This window comes from Kryptolebias marmoratus, linkage group LG9 (genome assembly GCF_001649575.2).
Source record: "Kryptolebias marmoratus isolate JLee-2015 linkage group LG9, ASM164957v2, whole genome shotgun sequence".
NCBI lineage: Eukaryota > Metazoa > Chordata > Actinopteri > Cyprinodontiformes > Rivulidae > Kryptolebias > Kryptolebias marmoratus.
The window spans coordinates 15,030,451-15,049,577 of NC_051438.1; the positions used below are offsets into that span (position 1 = coordinate 15,030,451).

Sequence of the window (19,127 nt, forward strand, 5' to 3'; positions counted from 1 at the left end):
CCTATTTTGCATAATAAATGTGGTCAGATTCCCAGCACTCAGCAAGCTAATTACCTTTACAAAAAAGGTAACATGGGAGCTGCTGCAGCTGACCTCTAGCCTTTCTGCGAAAACTGAACAAGCAAACATAAGATTTGCTCGTCAGTAATTATTAATGTTCTTATTATGCATCTATTGAAGTGGGGCTTTGAGGAAAGCTTGGGAACGCTGTTATAGCTGCTGTGGGCGGTTCTTTAAACATCCTCAGTTTGGAGAAATAGACTATTACTGGATTTACTGGATTGACGAAGCTAACAGCCAGTCAAAGAGGAGCAAAGGCCAAAGTGGATTGCTGCCATTTTTAAAAGAGCTCCAATCTCAAAAATTTCAAAGCACTTCGTGCAAATTCTGTTTTTATAAACCTTTACGTCACCACCGATTTGAGTTTACACAGACAGTTTTTTGGCCATCTAGCTGTAGCAGCCTGCGGCTCTTCCTGTTGGAATGTCAGAACATTTTGGGTGGAGTAATCATGTAATTTGAAACTGAATGGTACTAAAAGGTTTATAAAACAGTGTTTGTATGAACTGCTATGAAACTTTCCAGACTGGACTTGTTTTAGGACAGCAGCAGTCCACTTTTGGTCAGAGTCCCACTCGGACTAGCTGTTACCTGCTGTTAGTTTGGTCAAAATTAAATTTCTTCTTCCAAGAGCAATTTACAACAGATAAGACATTAATTATTCATAAACAGAACTCCGCTTCATAAGCTCTGAGCTGTATTGTTAATAACAGTAAATTTCAGGGCTTCCATAAAACAACACATCGGCTCAAAAGGAAAGTAACAGTAACAGTAAGTTGTTTTTTTTTTACAGCTGGTGTGAAGATCTGTGGTATGTCGAAGCAGATTCCTGCTGTTTGTTTTTTCTGAGCCGTCTGCTCAGTGTTGAACCGTCAGTTTTAATCTCTTTAAGATCTTTAGCATCGGTTTCCTGCACTGGAAATATTTGACTGTCACACATTTCGGTCTTTTATCTTTTCACAATGGGGCTCAATGACAGGAGTGGTTTTGATGTATATACTCATCAGTTTTTATTAATTTTATTTTATTTTTTTACTTCACACCAGCTTATAAGCTGTTATAAACTAGTAAACAAGTTGTGATACCTGAACTATTGACTCATTGTTCCACCGTGTTAAACAAAAACCTCATGAGAATAACATCAGCTGAGTCACTTTAGAACTGGCAGATGCCTTCCTGCCTGTAATGTTCTTATTTCCTCTAATAGCTCCAAAGACAGGAATGCAAACACACCTGTCAAAGCTAAAAGGGGGCGGTCTTAGAAGAGGTGTGCTGTCACTTGTTTCAACACAGGCCTCACTCACTTACAGAGAATCACTGCTGGAGATGACAACTCAGAGCAGAGGTTCTCCTGCGAGGATGGAAACTTGGTGACGCAAAGCGGGGCCAGCACATGAGAGACGGTAGAACCATGTCGTGGAGGAGCCCTCTGGCCCTGGTGAGGGATGCTCTACACGGTCAGAGGGCACGGGAGAGAGAACTCCGCAGCCTGGTGTCCAATCTGCCTTATGAGGGACTGGGCAAAGGAAAGCTACCCAATCGCTTCTTCTCATCCAACACCATCAAAACCACCAAATACTCGCTCCTGACTTTCATTCCCATAAACCTTTTCGAGCAGTTTCACCGTCTGGCCAACATCTACTTCGTGGGCCTGGCCATTCTGAACTTCATCCCCGTGGTGAACGCCTTCCAGCCCGAGGTGGCTCTGATCCCCATCTGTGTCATCTTGGCTCTGACGGCCCTGAAGGACGCCTGGGAGGACTTCAGGAGGTACCAGTCGGACAGGAAGGTCAACAACACGCCATGTTCCATCTACAGCAGGTATTTCACCTGGAGAATACAGATACAGTGTTCTGTACTGTTCAAGTGTAAACTATAATGGTTCGCTCCACACACACACACACACACACACATGTGTGTTTTATCTTCCTGCTGAGTGCAGATCAGTGCAGCTGTGGATGTTTGTGTAGTTTGCCTCCTCTGTCTTTCAGCCCCCTTTGGGAGTTTATGACTTAGAGAATGTGTGGGAGATTATTCCTCTTTTGAAGAGCAACACAACAACATCTCTTGTCATCACATTGCGCACGTTTGATGAAATCCTCATCTGGGCGTTGCGTCAGCAGAGGCAGGCAGGTTAGCTGCTTGCTATTTTCGAATTACTGGTGAAAAATGAATAATTCAGAACGGAGGATCGAGGGTATCGTTTTCAGGCCCTTTCCCTGCCGAGGTTTCAGTGAGGAGGAGAGGCTTTCTGTGGCTGTTTGAATGAAGACGCCTCATAAATCCTAAAGTTTAGGAAGGCTCCGATGGACTGTTTGTGTTTACAGGACTGTACGCTTGTTGCAGCAGGATCCAGGTGACCTGAAGCGTGGACTGTCTTGACCCAGAATCTAACAGAGCGTTGTCAGATGTTAGTCACCTCGGCGTCACGCAGTCACATGATTAAGCCAGAGCAAGCAGGTTCCTGGGAGTCTCCTACGTGGGGGTGCTAAACCTTCATTTAAGCCTGCTGGGGAACCCTGAGAGTAAAATACAGGCTTGATGAAGTTTATCCATCTGACAAAATTAGACAAACTGGATTCAAGACAAATGTCGAACCAGGGCCGTGCCATGTGATGGCCCACGTGGAATGCAGTCAGATGAGAGAAACTCGGCGTTAACTCCTCAGACCCTTCATCTTTGTGTTTCCACTGAGGTGTGAAGAGTCTGGGTTTGAGCGTGTCGTGCCTTATCCTTTGGCTCATCTTTAGTTTCTTCCCTCTTGAAGAAACACACTTTAAATTGAAACACGCTGACTGTGAATCACAATAGGAAGTCCTGCTCTTGTTTTGTTAAACGCAGCGTATTGTCTGCTCACGGGTGGACGTTTTAAAAAACCAGTCACCACACCTTGCTGGCTTTAACCTTGTGTGGATCACTTTTAATCGCCTACACGTTGCCTAGTCACGCCTAGTATCTGTTAAAATTATGTTAAGTATCGCGTTACATGTTCTAAATGATACATAAACAACAACATCAGCTACACAAATTAACTTTAGTTTTTATGTTTGCGTTTAAGATTTATCAACTTATCAAACATCTTAAGTTAGAATTCAGCATTTAGGAAGCTGTGTGTTTATGTGATTTTATTGGCTAGGAACTGATTAAGATGAGCCAGTGGTAACAATTTGGGGAAAATGTTCCTTTATTTATAGATAAAACAATTATGTTGCTGTAACTGAATATAGCTGGACTTGGTTAACATAATCTTTTCAAATTTATTAGTTGTTGTTTTTTTCATTGGATCTGATTTATTTGATTTGGAAGAGCTATTTTTCTGTTAACCCATCAGATTTGTTTGGATTCACATCAGAATTTAGACATTTTACTGAAACAACAGTTAATTTTGCTCTTTGATCAAGCACTTTATGTTAGTTGTTGCTGAATAAATGAAAACAAATCGAGCTGAACTTAGATTCATATTAAAACTAGCAAAAAAAGACACTTGTTTGGTTCATTCAATGATTAATTTGAAATTAGTTCAACAAACCTGGTTAAATTGAGAACCCACAGGAGTAAAGGATTTTTCTAAGATTATGTGGACCCAATCCAAACAAAACTTTCTTTTTGAAAATTTCATTCAGCAAGTGACTTTTTGAGTGTTACATACAACAAGAATAAATTTAAACCTTAATGTGTTTATGTTAACCTAAAATAATTATATTTAGGTTGTTAATCAAACATATTTTCATTGTTTTATTTTATTTTAAATTTTTGACAGTCAGTGCCAGAAAACCTTATATTCTTAAGGGTTATTAGACTAAAAAGAATTTACATAGTTTTTTGCTGTAATTTAACACATTTTAAATGTGTTTTAACAAGTTCACAACTTTCTCACACTCCAAGTCTGCTCAGAATGTCTGATTCTCTTTTTCGTCCCCAATCAGTCACAACGCGGTCAACTGCATGTTAAAAATATGAATTCAGCTCATAATCTAGTGGTCTTTTTCTCCAATCTTTCTTGCAAGAAAGCTAAGTAAGAACAAATGCAACTGTAAAGTAAATCCGGACACAGCGTGATGCACAGACAAGCATTTTAAAGACATATTTAGTCAGTTTATTATTGCAAGATACTAAAAATACACCTCCTCTTGGCTTTGTTTACAGCGAGGTGTGGTGTTAAGAAGCAGCTCCCCGATCAGGTCCTACATGCAGAGCAGCATACCTTCCGCTCTCTGTCATGGCTGATTGACCAGCTCGACGTGCTGGTTTTAATCATCATGCAAGAAGTGCTCTGGAAGGTCTAGGAACAGGCCCTACTTCCCAAACGCTTTACTGCGGTATCTTTCGCTCAAGTCTCTAAAGCCAAATAAATTCACCCAGACCCCTTGTCATAACAGCTCTGGCCTTTTTTTTCGCCTTTTCTTAGCTCCTATTGTTTGGTTATGACCTCAGGCAGCCGCTGTAGTTTAGTTTTAACCCATTTAAAGTGAATCAGACCCAACAATCAGTAAAACGTGACAAACATCTCAATGGGGAAAGCCGTCCCTGGGTTGTGACGGTTCATGTCTGGCATCTCTGATCGCAGGAGGGAGAAGCAGTTCTTGGAAAGGCGGTGGAAGGACGTGCAGGTGGGGGATTTCGTGAAGGTGGTTTGCAACGAGATCGTCCCCGCAGACCTCCTGCTCCTCTGTTCGTCAGACCCGAACGGCGTGTGTCACATTGAGACGGCCAACCTGGACGGAGAAACCAACTTAAAGCAGAGGACGGTTGTGTCTGGACTCTGCACAATGGTGAGGGACTGAGGACATTTTACTGCCTTTTTTTTCCCCCCAGTTTTGTTCTGTTCAAGCTGGTTTCTGTACCTTTGTCCTCCTCCTCCTCCTCCTTCTTGTTTTTGACATGCAAATCCCTCCAACCGAACAGTGTTGACGTGTCCTGACGTTACTAACAGAACCTGCAGGTTGTTATTATGTCCAAGTGCGAGATGACTGTCAGAAAAACATACCTGTTTGTCTACATACTCCAGCGCTTTTATATTTAGACGACAGCTGAGTTTTCTTGGATGCAAAAACTGCCAAATCATTCTCGAAGCGCAGGTTGAGTTGGACGCAGAAAGTTTCCAGTCGCGTAGTGATAAAGTTTCTTCTTATTCACCAGGATCGTGGATTTGAACCTGAGAGCTTCAACAGCATTGTGGTGTGTGAAAAACCCAATGATAACCTGAATCATTTCAAGTGTTTTGTGTAAGTATCACATACCCGGCTAACGTGAATCCCCACCCCACCCCAAATTCCTCTGAGCCTTTAAAACAGCCTGGCAAAATTAATTCCAACCCACTCACAGGACCATCCAATGCTAGCAGACACATTATTGGGGCTGTAATAGACTGTAATCGATGTCCTCAGGCACCACAGCTCTTACAGGCGCTCTTCTCCTTCCGTCCATCCATGGCCATAAAGCAAGAGAATTGCTAATGGGGAATATGTCAGCAATAATGAAAATCTAACAAGATCTGACAGTAAAAGCGATTCTCATCCTCTCTTGCTGCAGAGAGAAACCCAATAAGGAGAAGTTGGGCGCTGGCATCGAGAGTTTGCTGCTGCGAGGCTGCACAGTGAGAAACACGGACCATGCTGTTGGATTTGTGGTGTATGCAGGTAATTTCTCCTCCGGCCCACTGCTTTAACCTTGAGCTTTTAAGGAAAAGTGACGCTGTTTTTGGTTTTTTGTCTAACCTTCAATCAGTTATATAAACCGTCTCACATAGGTTAAAAGGTTTGCAAAATTACAAAGCACAAAATGAAGTTTCTCGCTTACGGAAAGCTGCTTGAAATGCCTTGTTTGTAGTCCAAGCTCTTATTCTTTTACTTTTGTACATCCCCCTCCTAACACATACAGTACATTATCCCTGTGAAGTAGCTATATATCTTCAGCAAAGAGTGAACAGCTGCCTTACATTCGATTAGTGTTGATCAATCAGCTCACTAATCAAAGCAGACAGGGTCTATCAGGAAGGAGGCCCCAAAGAGACAGAGGCTAAAACAAAGTGTTTCAGACAGGATTGCTGCGTTCCTTTTACCTCAGAAGTCAGATCTGGGAGTGACGTCTGACACAACTTAAATGCGATCCAGTTACATGTCAGCAAACCAGAGGGATTTGCTAAATGCTGGTATTAAAGCCTTTCTCTACATTTTATGTGTTCAAACCAACAACATAAAAAAGACAGATAAGGCGTCTTCATTCATCTACTTTCTTTTAAAAGTTGTTAAAAACCGTGTTGTTGTAATGTTGTGTTTTTGGAACCAGAGTCTGCTCCCTCAGGATGTGGGGCTGTAAGCCGCCTCCCCTCCTGCTGCTAAATGTTCGGGAGGGTTTTTTACTTCTTTGTTTGTTCGTTAATGTTATGTTCATTCATAATGCTAAAAAAAAGCCATTTGTCACTATTTGTGTGCAGGTATTTATTTACAGTCTTTGGTAGCAACATAACTATTAGATGTAGTGCGGTACTGTGTGAGTGGCAGATTTAATGAGACATAAAGTGAAAGAAATGAAGGTAAAGAGTTTATTACTGCAGCTAACATTACTTTTTAGGCGTGAGGCAGTCATTTCAGATATTGCTGTGGAGGCTGGTCAGGAAATTGTGTTTTTTTTTTTACATAAAAGCTTGTTTTTTCTTTATATTAGAGATAATATAGGCAATAAAGTTAATGAACATATTGTCTAATTTAGGACAATGTTCCCAAGCTTTCCTAGTTTTAACCGTATTTACTCGATCCCAACCAAACACACAGAATTAGCCTACTAGTTTCATTTTAGGTAAAATATATTTACATCTTTATTATATTTATTTATGTAACACTTCAAGTTACAGTTGAGATATACTTTTAATACATCATTAATTACTTTAGTTGCTAACCCTAGCATGCTAGCACTAAATGCAATTAGTTTTTCTGTAATGGGATCATTAAAGCCTTACAAATAGAAGGTTTTCCATTGGAAAAAATTGTTGAAATGCTAATATAGAAAAGTAGTAGCAACAAAAAATTTGATTAATTTTTTTTTATTCTTGTGCTACATGTTTGAAGATATGAACATGTTGTTGTTGGCCAACTACATGACCAAACTGTTGTCTTTTTGGACCTTCGAAGGCCACGAAACCAAGTCCATGCTCAACAACAGCGGGTCGAGATCCAAGCGCAGCAAACTGGAGCGAAAGCTAAACATAGACGTCTTCTTCTGCGTCATTCTCCTCTTCGCCATGTGTCTCGTCGGATCAGTAGGTCAGTAATAAATTACATCACTTCGCCGTAGAGTCACTGCACAAACTGACTCACTCCCGTTTATGGTGGGGGCCATTAGGTTTTCAATTAAAAGAGAAGGACTCACTTTGGCCACAGGCTCAAACATGCGCTACAAGAGGAGTCGGTGGGGGCTGTGGTGGCAAAAATAGCTTTTCCGTCTGCCTGACAGTCAGTGTGAATAATCTTGCTGTTTTCATACATGCAGGTCACTACATATGGTTGGAGTCACTGACTGGTTCGCCCCCGTACCTAACCCCTGACAGCAGAAGTAACAGTCTGGCTAGTTTCCATATGTTCTTCACCATGATCATCCTTCTGCAGGTATCAGTGTTTCCATATAGTTCTTTGAATACTTTGAAGTCAACAAACAAATCTCCAGTTGTTTTTCCTATTAATTTGTCTCTGGGTTACCCATCACTGTTTCTTTTCTCTCCTTTATTCTTTTTTTTATTTTATTTTGTCATCTCTGCTGAACTCACCCCCCCTCGTAGATCCTGATACCCATCTCCCTCTACTTGTCCATCGAGCTGGTGAAGATTGGTCAGATCTTCTTCATCATTAACGACGTTGACCTGTACGACGAGGAGACCGACAGCCGCATGCAGTGTCGAGCTCTGAACATCACAGAGGACCTCGGACAGATTGACTATATCTTCTCCGACAAGACGGGCACCCTCACCGAGAACAAGATGGTGTTCCGCCGGTGCTCCATCATGGGCACGGAGTTTCCGCACAAAGAAAACGGTAAATGAGACGTTTTGTGTATGCAAGCATGCAACGCAACCATCTCTACCTTGAGGTCTAGTCACGTCCAGCTTTTATTGTCTTTTCAACCATTTATGGGTAATAAAGGGCGTAACGAGACCATGCTCCTCCAGGACCATGATGCTACCGTGCACATACGACAAAACTTTAAAAAGAGTCAAGATTGCAGGTTTTATACGAGATGAGACAGCATGTGTCTCAGAAGTGTACTAGCACAACACAACAGTGCAAACAGTGATATTAATTTCTTCAGGGCCTTATAGTTATCGTACAAATCATTTGAAATAGAATTCTGTAGGAAGGTTTTGTATAATTAATATCTCACCTGTTGTAGAGAGCTCTTTAAATGACTTTAGTTTAGAGAAGCAGAAATTTATTCTCACTGGACTGATGAGCTAACGGCTAGTCCAAGACCAAAGTACCAAGATGCTGGTTTTCTAGAGAAGCAGTTCCACAATCATTTACATCACCGTCACTTTCACATTATGTGGTTGTTTATATCAAATTCTACGGTTGTTAGCGTGCACAAACAGCAGCAGCTAGCTATAGCACTTCAGGTGCAGCTCAGGAAACTTCTAGAAGAAATATCATAATGTTTTAACTTAAATGCTTTCTTTTGTGCAATGTCTTGTTTTGGAAAAAAAATAAATAAATTTTGCTGTTGGTCTGTCTTTTGGTTTGTTGTTTTTTTATGTCTTCTCTAAATTGTTCTGTGCTTTTATTGTTTTGATTTTGTGAGTGAATTTGACTTTAGTTATTAGTGTGACATAAAATCCTCTCAAGTTGTGAAAAGGCACTAAACTAACATCCGTCTGAGTCTTAATGCCCTGAGTCTGTGTGTTTTTTGGGGGGATTTTCTGCAGCCATTCGCCTAGCTGTCCTTGACGAGCCTGAGGCCGAGGAGGAGATCATCTTCAACCACCGTCTACAATCTGCTCAGACCGGCTGGTCCTTGGAAGCCGAGGACGTCACCTCTGTGGACACGTCTCGGCACAGCCGGAGCAAGGTGGTGGGAATGGCTCAGAGCGACGTGGCCTTCAGCAGTCCACTGGTATGACGATCACTTCAGACTGGACCTGTTTTATGTCACAACCATGACTGTGGAGCACAAATATGTGACGTCAAATCAAATCAAACAGTGCATAATGAAATGGGATAACACAGCTGCTTAAGTCCCGTTCAAACCCACCGTGGGAGGATAAGATGGCAGCTCTAGTTTCGTTTTTCACTGCTCCCATTAATTTAAATAAACATAAATCAAAAATTGCTTGCATATTAGTTCAGGTTTTGCACAAACATCATTTTAGACTGACTTTGGCTGATGCCTCTTTGTGTACAATGTTTTTGTTTTTTTTAAAGGAGTGTGCACATTTTTAGCACAAACGATTTTTATCAGTTTCAAGTGAAATGTCTTTCCTCAGGCTAAAGCCTCAAACTGTCTTCTTGTTTACCAAAATCTGACTCATCCCCGAGTCAAAGGCCTCGTGGTCCCAGTCCCTGCTGCAGATGGTCGAGCTGCTAGGTGTCAGCGATGGCTCAGTGTTGCCCCTGTGTCTGTGACGGGACATATGGTCACACTGAGTACCACTTGGCACAGATCATCGATGTTACATCAGCTGTAAATGTGCACTATAGATTAGTCAGCGCCGTTGTGAGATACAGTACAGTGTCTCTGTGTCTATTTTTGGCCATGGGGCAAAGACCAGGAAGCCCGGAGATACTGAGTCTGAGACAGAAAAGGCTTGCAGAGAGCCCATTTTTGCTCCTTCACACGCTGCGTCTCAAGCAGAGCAGAATGATTGCAGAGATGGAAATATCCTCCCTTCCTCCCTGTCCTTCGTTTAACCCGACGTTTTGAAATGGACAAACAAAAAAGTTTAAAGCCAAAAACTTTCTCTGATTCCCTTAAGTCAACCTATAGGAGAAGCTTTGGTGTATTGACACTCTGTCTCTCACACACACTCACACACACATACGTTCAGCATTTAATTAGCAAACTGATTAACTTTTGCTCCACCAGGAAACAGAGGTGATTCCAGACCAGAACCTGGTCCGGCAGATTAGCAGAGCAGAGAGCAGCAGCCGCAGAGGCGGCAGCCGGAGGATGGATCCTTACCTGGACTTCTTTCTGGCTCTCGCCATTTGCAACACGGTGGTGGTTTCCATGGCAACAGCTCGGAGACGGAGGGTGAGTTTACTGAGAGAGCAACTGGAGACGGGGGGGGGGAATGGATGAAAAATTTGTCCTCGTGAAACTTACAGCAGCTCCGTAGACCTACTGAACAAATACATCTGTGGAGCTCTAGAAAAAAATAGGTTTTCTTTTATCTATTGAAGTTTTAGTTAAAGGTAAGAGACGCGGCGCTAATATTTGACAAAGATGTCAATAAAGGGTTTGACTCATGATAAGACAAATAAGTTACAATAATTTTGCATCCTCTGTGTTTACATTTATGTTTCAGGCGTGTGTGTCGTCTCACTCCTCCCAGACAAATAACCCTTTGGAAATTTTGTCCAATCTGGTGAAAAAGGCCAGTTCATTCATCCAACGCAAATCCACAAGAATCCGCACCCAGTCCCAGGATCCTGTTATAGACTCTGTAAGGATGGAGAGCACTGCAGACACTAATGGCGTGTCCCAGAGCGACAGGCCTGCAGCAGCAGCAGCGGGGTCAGAGGATCTGTACTATGAAGCAGAGAGTCCAGACGAGGCTGCCTTGGTGTACGCAGCCAGGGCGTACGGATTCGTCCTGCTGGCTCGCACGCCCAACAATGTGGCCGTGAGGCTCCCGTCCGGGCAGGTCCTAGACTTTGAGGTGCTGGACACCTTGACCTTTGACTCCAACAGGAAGAGAATGTCGGTGCTGGTGCGACACCCCATCACCAAAGAGTGCGTGCTGTACACCAAAGGTGCAGATTACGCCATCATGGAGCTGCTTGGAACACCTTATGCAGGTAACTGATGGTGAAAGTAAATCTACAAAAACATAGTGCAGATATAAGAAAGTGTTCGCACTGAAAGGTTAGATTAGGGGTAATGTTCAGCTCTGTGCAAACGTTTTAAACCTGTGTGACCGCTGACACAGCAGTCAGCAATCTAACTACATTTGAATGTTTTTTGGCTATTTCAGCCGTTCATATGTCACCACGTTCATTTCATACAGGAGATGAGGGCTATGACTTTTGCTTTTTGTAACTTTTATTCTTTTCAGAATGTTTAACTTTAGTCAAAAATATTTTCACTATTTTCTATTCGTCTTTGACATCTGCTTCAGCAAACTTGCTCTGTTTTTGTCATTTTATGCTTCTTTTAGCTTTTCCTGCTTTTACCCTAGCATTTAGCTACTTTTAGCTAATGTTTTGGTACTTTTAGCTACTGTTCAGCTACTTTTGGCAGTCAGACTTTCTTGTTATCTTTCAAAGTGGTGTTAATGATTAATTCATCAGGCTTTTTAAAGGTTTTTTAAAGTTTTTGTTTTGACTTTGTCTGATTTATCCCTAATTTATTATCCAGACAGCATATCATACAGGGCGTGCCTAAAAACCAAGGAAAGTGAACAAGTGGTGAACAATATAAGTGTCAGGCCTAAAAAAAGTCTATAGCAGATAAACAGTATCTGAAAATGATTCTTTTAAGAAACAGGAAAAAAGAAGTAATCCAGCCTACCTTGACCCAGGATCCACGGTCAGGTCCCCAAACTAAATTTGGGAAACATTGACCCACTAAATGTCAACTTTTCAGCTAATAGCTCTTTGGGAATCACCTTGTTGGAACTAAATTCCTATTTTTTGTCTATAGGTTTGTGTTATCTTTGGTATTTTTTGTAGATTTAACTAAAGAAATTGGAAGAGATTGTGTCTTTGTAATGGGCTCTTGGTAAAATGCCTGAAGGACCTGTTAAGAATTGATTCTTGGCTGTTATGCGTCAACACAACGGTGGTTCATTCATTGGGTTTAGGATCCTTCTTTTATGCTCGAATGATTCAGAGTTCAAAATGAGGTGGCGCAGCAAACACAAAACCTTCTGAAAACAGTCAGGTACTGTAATGAAAATTAAAACTGCAAAACTTTGAAAGAACTTCCGAAAACCTGAAGATATGTACAAGAAAGCCTGTCTAGTAGGAAGCAAAATACAAAGAAATAATGACTCATGCAGTCCAAGGTCCTGTCTTATTTTAAAATGACGTGAATTATTTTACCTGCAGAACACCTCAGTGAAAATCAGAAAAACATTGCGTCTGATACGCAGCATCACCTCGACTCCTACGCTAAGGAGGGCCTCCGCACTCTGTGCATCGCAAAGAAGGTATGAACTCGTCACACGGAAACACCGTTTTTCCTGCAGAACAAGACGCTGGTTTCACCCCTGATGGGTTTGTCTGTGGCAGGTTGTGAGTGAAGACGTGTACAGAAGCTGGTTAGTGAACAGGAAGAGCGCTCTGGCTGCTATAGACAACAAAGAGGAGCTCGTCATGGACACGGCTGTGCAGATGGAGACCAACCTCACCCTGCTGGGTAACACACATCAGCCCGATCACTCACACCACTTGAAATGCAGATAATAGGATCTGTGTGTGAACGGTGGCTGTCTTGGGATGTTTGTCCTCCTGCAGGGGCAACGGGCATCGAGGACCGTCTGCAGGAGAGCGTCCCCGACACCACGGTGGCTCTGCGAGAGGCAGGGATCCATGTGTGGGTGCTGACAGGTGACAAGCCAGAGACGGCTGTCAACATTGGCTATGCCTGCAGGCTACTGGAGGAGGAAGACCTGTTGATTAACATGAGCTGTAAAAACAAGGTGAGGAGGCAGCTGGTTGTCTCACCAAACGCTGGCTGTTTGACTACAGAGCTGCCTTTTTGTTGCAACAACAACACAAACTGAAAGTAACATTGCTGAAATGTTCTGTGCTAAACTAAGAGCTTTCTGTGTGTTTAGAGCACAAAGTAAGAGTTATATCAGTCAAAGCAACTAACATTTGAGGATAAACAAATGAAGCACCAATACTATTTTGTTTAAAAGAAATTATCCCCCATCTTGCGGCACAGCTTAAGAATAAAGCATGCAAGTTGTGCATCAAGCAAGCATCGGAATCTGGAATGTCACATGACATAGACAAAATGTGCTGAAACTGAAAAACAATCAGTTTAGGTTTTATGATTTTTATAGATTTTTCCACAAGATGGTCCCCTGACAGTTGATGTCACACAAACCTTTTAACTGTCTAAACTGTTCTTTTTTTTTTGCAAACAAACTCTGTTTATTCCCGCAACTCTTTTAGGTGCATTCATAAATTACACACCCTTCCACCCAGTGTGTCTCGGACTGCTATAGGATTTACTGTATTCTCTAAAATCCCTCCAAAACGCAGAGAGGGCACAGGCAAACTTCCGTGGACTTCAGTTTTATTTTAGCTCAAAATATTCTCTTCAAATCTAGAAGTGAAGGGTGTTTTTTTTTATTGTGTCGTATCTCCTACGTAAAACGCTGCAGAAACATAAAAACTGACCAGCGGAGTCTTCTGCTGCTCGCAGATCTGACTTACAGGTTTTGTAAAGCAACTGTTTGTTTGAGGCTTACTTTTCACTTTTTTTGTCTTTTTTGTCTGCCTCTCATTTACTCGAGAGTCATGGAGTGACACACAGGTGCGGGGTTACCAAGGTGACCATATTAAAATGTTGGCTTGTTGGGCAGTAGCTGCATTGGCACCCTTCCAAGACTTATTGTTTTGTAATATAATATTTCATAGGTTTGACGTAAAACCAGATAACTTCACACCTGAATAAACTCACCAAAACAAACAAACTTCAGATCACAGAGAGGAGTTAACTCTCCTAATTCAGGACAAACTGAGTTTTCTGAGTGTTACCCTCAGGCAGTTTCACCTGCGACTTTATCTTTCTTTCAGTTTAAATCACTGAAGCCTTTTCGACTGCTTGTACGTTTAAAATAAACCACGCTTCCATCCGAGGAGGATAAGTTGCCTGGTCTGGAGGTCTGCCTCACGGAGGTCGTTAACGATCTGGTCACACAGGAGAAAACCCTTCATAATAGGTGTTTTCTCATCCTGGCCTCAGATAGATAGGCATTACTTTGGTGAAACAAAGGGGGTCTGCTTCAGTCTCTTCTGAGTCACTACAGTGACTAATGATGACTGGAGTCAGGTGCCCCCCAACACAATAAACTAATGCCTTCATATCTAATTACAAGTCTAATATCCAACCCTCGAAGGAAATACTCTTTAATGAACATTTTTTGTTTGAATGTAACTCAACGATCACTTGAGAGACTCGCTCACTCATCCACCATCCCACCAAACCTATTAAAATTTAGCCAGTTCTGTTTAGAAATAAAAGGAAGAAGAAAAAGCCTGGAGTAACCTTTTATTCATCATGATAGTTTCCTTTTGGCGAAGTGTGGAAGAATGACGAGTCTAATGGGACCAGAGCCTGACTCAGCAGCAGCGGGATGTTGTTTCTCCTGCCAGCGCAGTAATCTGTGGTCTTTTATGGAGCAATAATCCAGTGGGGTTATTTTCTAACAAGGATGTCCGAGATAATCCTGTAAAGTGTCAAACAAAACCTTAAAGATTTCACAACTGATTTTAGCTCAATATGTGTAAAATGGACAGAGTTGTAGCCATATTTGATTATCCTACAGCTTAAATTTGGTTTTACTCCAAAAGTTAATCTGCTGCAGATTAACGTTCGTTAAAATCCGTCCACGGGTTCACAAAATATTTTGCTAACAGGCAAATGAACATACACAGGTAATAACATTAATTGGTATGAACAAAGTTGCTTTAAAAATGTATTTTTATAATGTTTAGACAAGCAAGTGAGCTTTTGATTTGCAAGGTTTTAAGTCTTTAGACAATAAATTTATTGAACCGTGGTGTGAGAGGATAACCCTTTTTGTTTTAAACAAATAAATAAAAATCACTTAAAAACTTTCAAAACTAAAAGCTTAACAGTCATAGGAGCCCTAATTCAGTTCTGTTTTCTAAATTCAGTTCAATTCTAGAGCACCAGCTCACAATAAAAGTCATCTTATGATACTAAAAAGTCACAAGAATAGTGCAGAAACTCCAAAAGGGACCGCAGTAAAAGTCCAAATCAAACAAGCGGCTGTTGTCTTTCAGGTGACGTGCACATCCAGCCTGGACTGTAATCTGGAGGAGGTTAGGAGGTACGACGAGGACCTTCTTAACGTGGACACCATGCCCAGCATTTCCCTGGTGATCGACGGACACACTCTGACCATGGCTCTGTCTCCGGACCTGCGGGACCGGTTCGTGGACCTGGCCAAACGCTGCCGCACCGTGCTCTGCTGCAGAGTGACGCCCTTGCAGAAGAGCGAGGTGGTGAAACTCATCAGGGAAAAACTCAAAGTCATGACACTCGCTGTCGGTGAGAAAAAAAACCCAAATCTGAGCTGGTTGTCGACGTGTAAACTCGTAACCTGTGTTGTCCCAGTCTGGATCTGAAGCTTTAAGCTTCTTGGTTGTGGTTTCAGGTGACGGAGCAAACGATGTCAACATGATTCAAGCAGCTGATGTTGGTGTTGGGATATCCGGTCAGGAGGGGATGCAGGTGGGAACGCATTTCTGTAGCTGCAAAACCATGTTTTCTTTCTTTTTTTTTTCTTTTTTTTTTAATTGTTATTATTATACGAGGCTTAAACGCATCATGAATCGTCTCTGTCACTTTCAGGCGGTCATGGCAAGTGACTTCGCCATTTCTCGCTTCAAGCACCTGAAGAAACTTCTCCTCGTCCACGGACACTGGTGCTACACTCGGCTGGCCAACATGATCATTTACTTCTTCTACAAGAACGTGGTGAGTCTTGTAGCCGAATCAGAGAGCCCTGTTTTCATAAAACGTGCAACCTTCTGCTCTGATCTGTCGTTGATCCCTTTTTGTTTTGTTTTTTCCAGGCCTATGTGAACCTTCTGTTCTGGTACCAGTTCTACTGTGGGTTCACTGGCACTGCGATGATCGACTACTGGCTGATGATTTTCTTCAACCTCTTCTTCACCTCGACACCTCCCATCATGTTCGGGATCTTTGACAAAGATGTTTCCGCCGAGGTGCTGCTGGGGGTTCCTGAACTGTACAGGACGGGTCAGGGTAAAGGGGTCAGTAAGCAAAAAAACAAAACAAAAAAAAACCCAAGTAAAGATTTATTAAGACGGAGGAGAAGAAATGGAATTAAACACTTCTTTTTTCTTTAGGAGTATAATTTCCTAACCTTCTGGATTTCCATTCTGGACGCCTTCTATCAGAGTCTGGTGTGCTTCTTTGTTCCATACTGGGTAAGAAACACTTTTTGTTTTTATCTTACATTCCTTGTTAATCACTGGTTGTCGTCTTTCCTGACATTTACCAGCGTGTTTCATTTTCCTTCAGGCTTATAAGGATTCAGACGTTGATATATTCACCTTTGGAACGCCTATGAACACAGTCTCTTTATTTACCATCCTGCTGCATCTGTCAATAGAAATCAAATCCTGGGTGAGTGCTTATTGCCCGCCACTGAAAGGCAAAGGCGGACAATTATGTTTTTGCACGTGTCTGTGTGACTGTTACCAAAATGTCTCATGAACCATCGGACAGATTTGAAGGAAATTCAGAGAAAGTAAACACTAGATATACATCTACAACTTCGAGTGAACACAATTCATAATGGCTGCCACAGCCAACTGACCTTAGGAAGCAGTGAATGGCTATGATTCAGGCGATTTTAAAGATTTTGAGCTTAAATCTGGTTTGTAGCTGAGAGACATTCACAACATTTATTAAGTACTACTCATTGTTCAAGTTCTTTGCTTAAAACTTTAGCTTTAGCTGTCGTAGTCAACCATGTTTGTCTGCAAGCAAGATATCTCACGATCCTCCAAATGTTAATGAGGCTTTCATTGGATGCACATCTAAAACTGATTAGCTTTCTGATTCAAGATGGCCACCACAGCTAATCCAAGTTGGCCAACGCAAAAATACTTGTCTTGTGCCAACCCCAGCATTTCCTGAAAGCTTCATCAAAATCTGTTCATTAGTTTTCAGTAATCTTGCTAACAGACGGACAAACAAACCAACCAACACAAGTCTGTCGTTTCTTATCTCAAGATGATCTCAGCCTGAAACGCTGTCATGAAAGGCAGCAGGCGATATGCATCAGTTCAAGAAATGCTAGACCCATGAGTTAAACTTCCTGCATCTGAGTACTTCCTGTTAGTGTTAAATGCTTGTTGTACAACTGTTGTCTCTGTTTGCCTGCTAGACGGTGGTCCATTGGATTATCATGCTGGGCAGCGTGGGGCTGTACTTCGGTGTGACGCTTTTCTACAGCGCCATCTGCGTTACCTGCAATCCTCCCTCCAATCCTTACTGGATCTTCGAGAGCCAGATGGGCGACCCCATGTTCTACCTGATCTGCACCATCTCCACGGTGGTGGCTCTGCTGCCCAGGTACCGTCATTCTCCCTGCATCTGTCGCTCTTTAAATCCAGCAGGAAACAGGGATTTATTGCGCCCTTGTCATCATAAAAAAAGTGATTTGGAGAAGATCAGAGCAGCAGATTGTGACCTTACCCGCAATTTTGTTTTTTTTCATTTGTCCTTTTTTATGTGCTGCTGCAGTATATGTAGTGTATGTTATTACATGTAGGGAAATCCCTAAGTCTGTTTCTATCACCCACTGGACAAAGGCAAAGTTTTTGCTTGTGTCTGTGCATGTGTGTGATTATTCTCAGAAAGTAATCACTGGATCTACATCTACAACTGATTAACCTTTGGAGTCAACCCCATTCAAGATGGCCACCACAGCAAATTAACCAACACAAAAAATGGCTCCTGCGTTTTTCACAGATGTCGAGCTGAGATTTGATGTTGTCGTAGCTGAGAGTTGTTCACCGCTCGACACCCCGCAGCTAACTCTGTCACCACCATTCCTTTGAGGAATGCTAGGATTTTAATTTATGTTACAAAATGACTTAAATAGTAGCAAAACGTGTATGCAAATAATATATGTTTAGTTTAAAACATCTCAAATGTCAAAATGACAACAAAGCTGCAAATGTGTCAAGTTTAATGACCCATATTTTAAAATCATTTGTTCATTACTGAATACCTTTGAGCTTTTAAATTCAACATAAGAAGGATCAGAGTGATAAAAAGCATCAAATAATATCTCTACTTTGGAAGCTTATATCTGCTGATGAGGAGCCACGAGTAAATAACGTCCTGAACTGATCAGAACTCATTTTCAATATGTTTGGACTTGTGCAGATCCTAAAATTTGTAATTAATTTGAGGGATTGTATCTTGCAAATATATAATCTGTCATTTAAAAAGTGTTAATAGTACGGTTCAGGATCCTCTGCAGCATCACTCATCTTCCTCTCTGCTGCTGATGCTCCTCCTGAAAGTGCTGATATTTAGAGAAGATGCTCTGATTTACATCAAAGGCCCGCATGTTTTTTCCACTGGCCTACTTTCCTCACCGCCACTCTCTCTCTCTCTCTCTCTCTCTCTCTCTCTCTCTCTCTCTCTCTCTCTCTCTCTCTCTCTCTCCCTCCCTCAGGTACACGTTTCACGTGCTGAAGAACTCCATATCCCCCTCCCCGCTCCTGCAAGGCCGGGAGCTGGACCGGATGGACCCCAGCACAAGAGATCAGTGGATCAGGGAGTGGAGGGGCTTCCGAGGAGGAGGAGGAGGGCAGGTCAAGCGCTACCAGCAGTCCACCCCACCCTCTCCCACCCAGGAGACCCCCGTGGACTTTCTTCCCGAGTTTCTCAACGACGATGAAATCCCGGATGATGATTTCAGTCTGAATGTCACCACTCATCAGAGCCCCGTGCTCACATGATGGGGGGGGGAGAAAAAAACGAGGAGCGCCGTGCTGATAATTTATTCAGAAACTTGTAAATATCTGAACTGGTACATGTGGACGTGCGAGTAGTGTTTCGTTTTGGAAAAAGACTGGAGTTCAATTTTGCAATAAACTGCTTAATTAAAGCAT

The 19,127-nt window shown here is 42.1% G+C and overlaps 1 protein-coding gene across 1 annotated transcript; it reads left to right on the forward strand.

The window, feature by feature from the left end:
- Positions 1–1,354: 1,354 nt before the first annotated feature.
- Positions 1,355–19,126, forward strand: atp10b (ATPase phospholipid transporting 10B). Its single transcript, XM_017424040.3, has 21 exons — positions 1,355–1,881; positions 4,628–4,832; positions 5,200–5,285; positions 5,593–5,699; positions 7,191–7,322; positions 7,549–7,664; positions 7,835–8,087; positions 8,972–9,159; positions 10,129–10,296; positions 10,571–11,063; positions 12,315–12,415; positions 12,498–12,624; positions 12,723–12,907; positions 15,249–15,516; positions 15,623–15,699; positions 15,820–15,945; positions 16,044–16,244; positions 16,341–16,421; positions 16,516–16,620; positions 17,387–17,574; positions 18,689–19,126. The coding sequence occupies exons 1-21, from the start codon at positions 1,454–1,456 to the stop codon at positions 18,972–18,974; spliced, it is 3,921 nt and encodes a 1,306-aa protein (XP_017279529.1). The 5' UTR covers positions 1,355–1,453; the 3' UTR covers positions 18,975–19,126.
- Position 19,127: the final 1 nt, after the last annotated feature.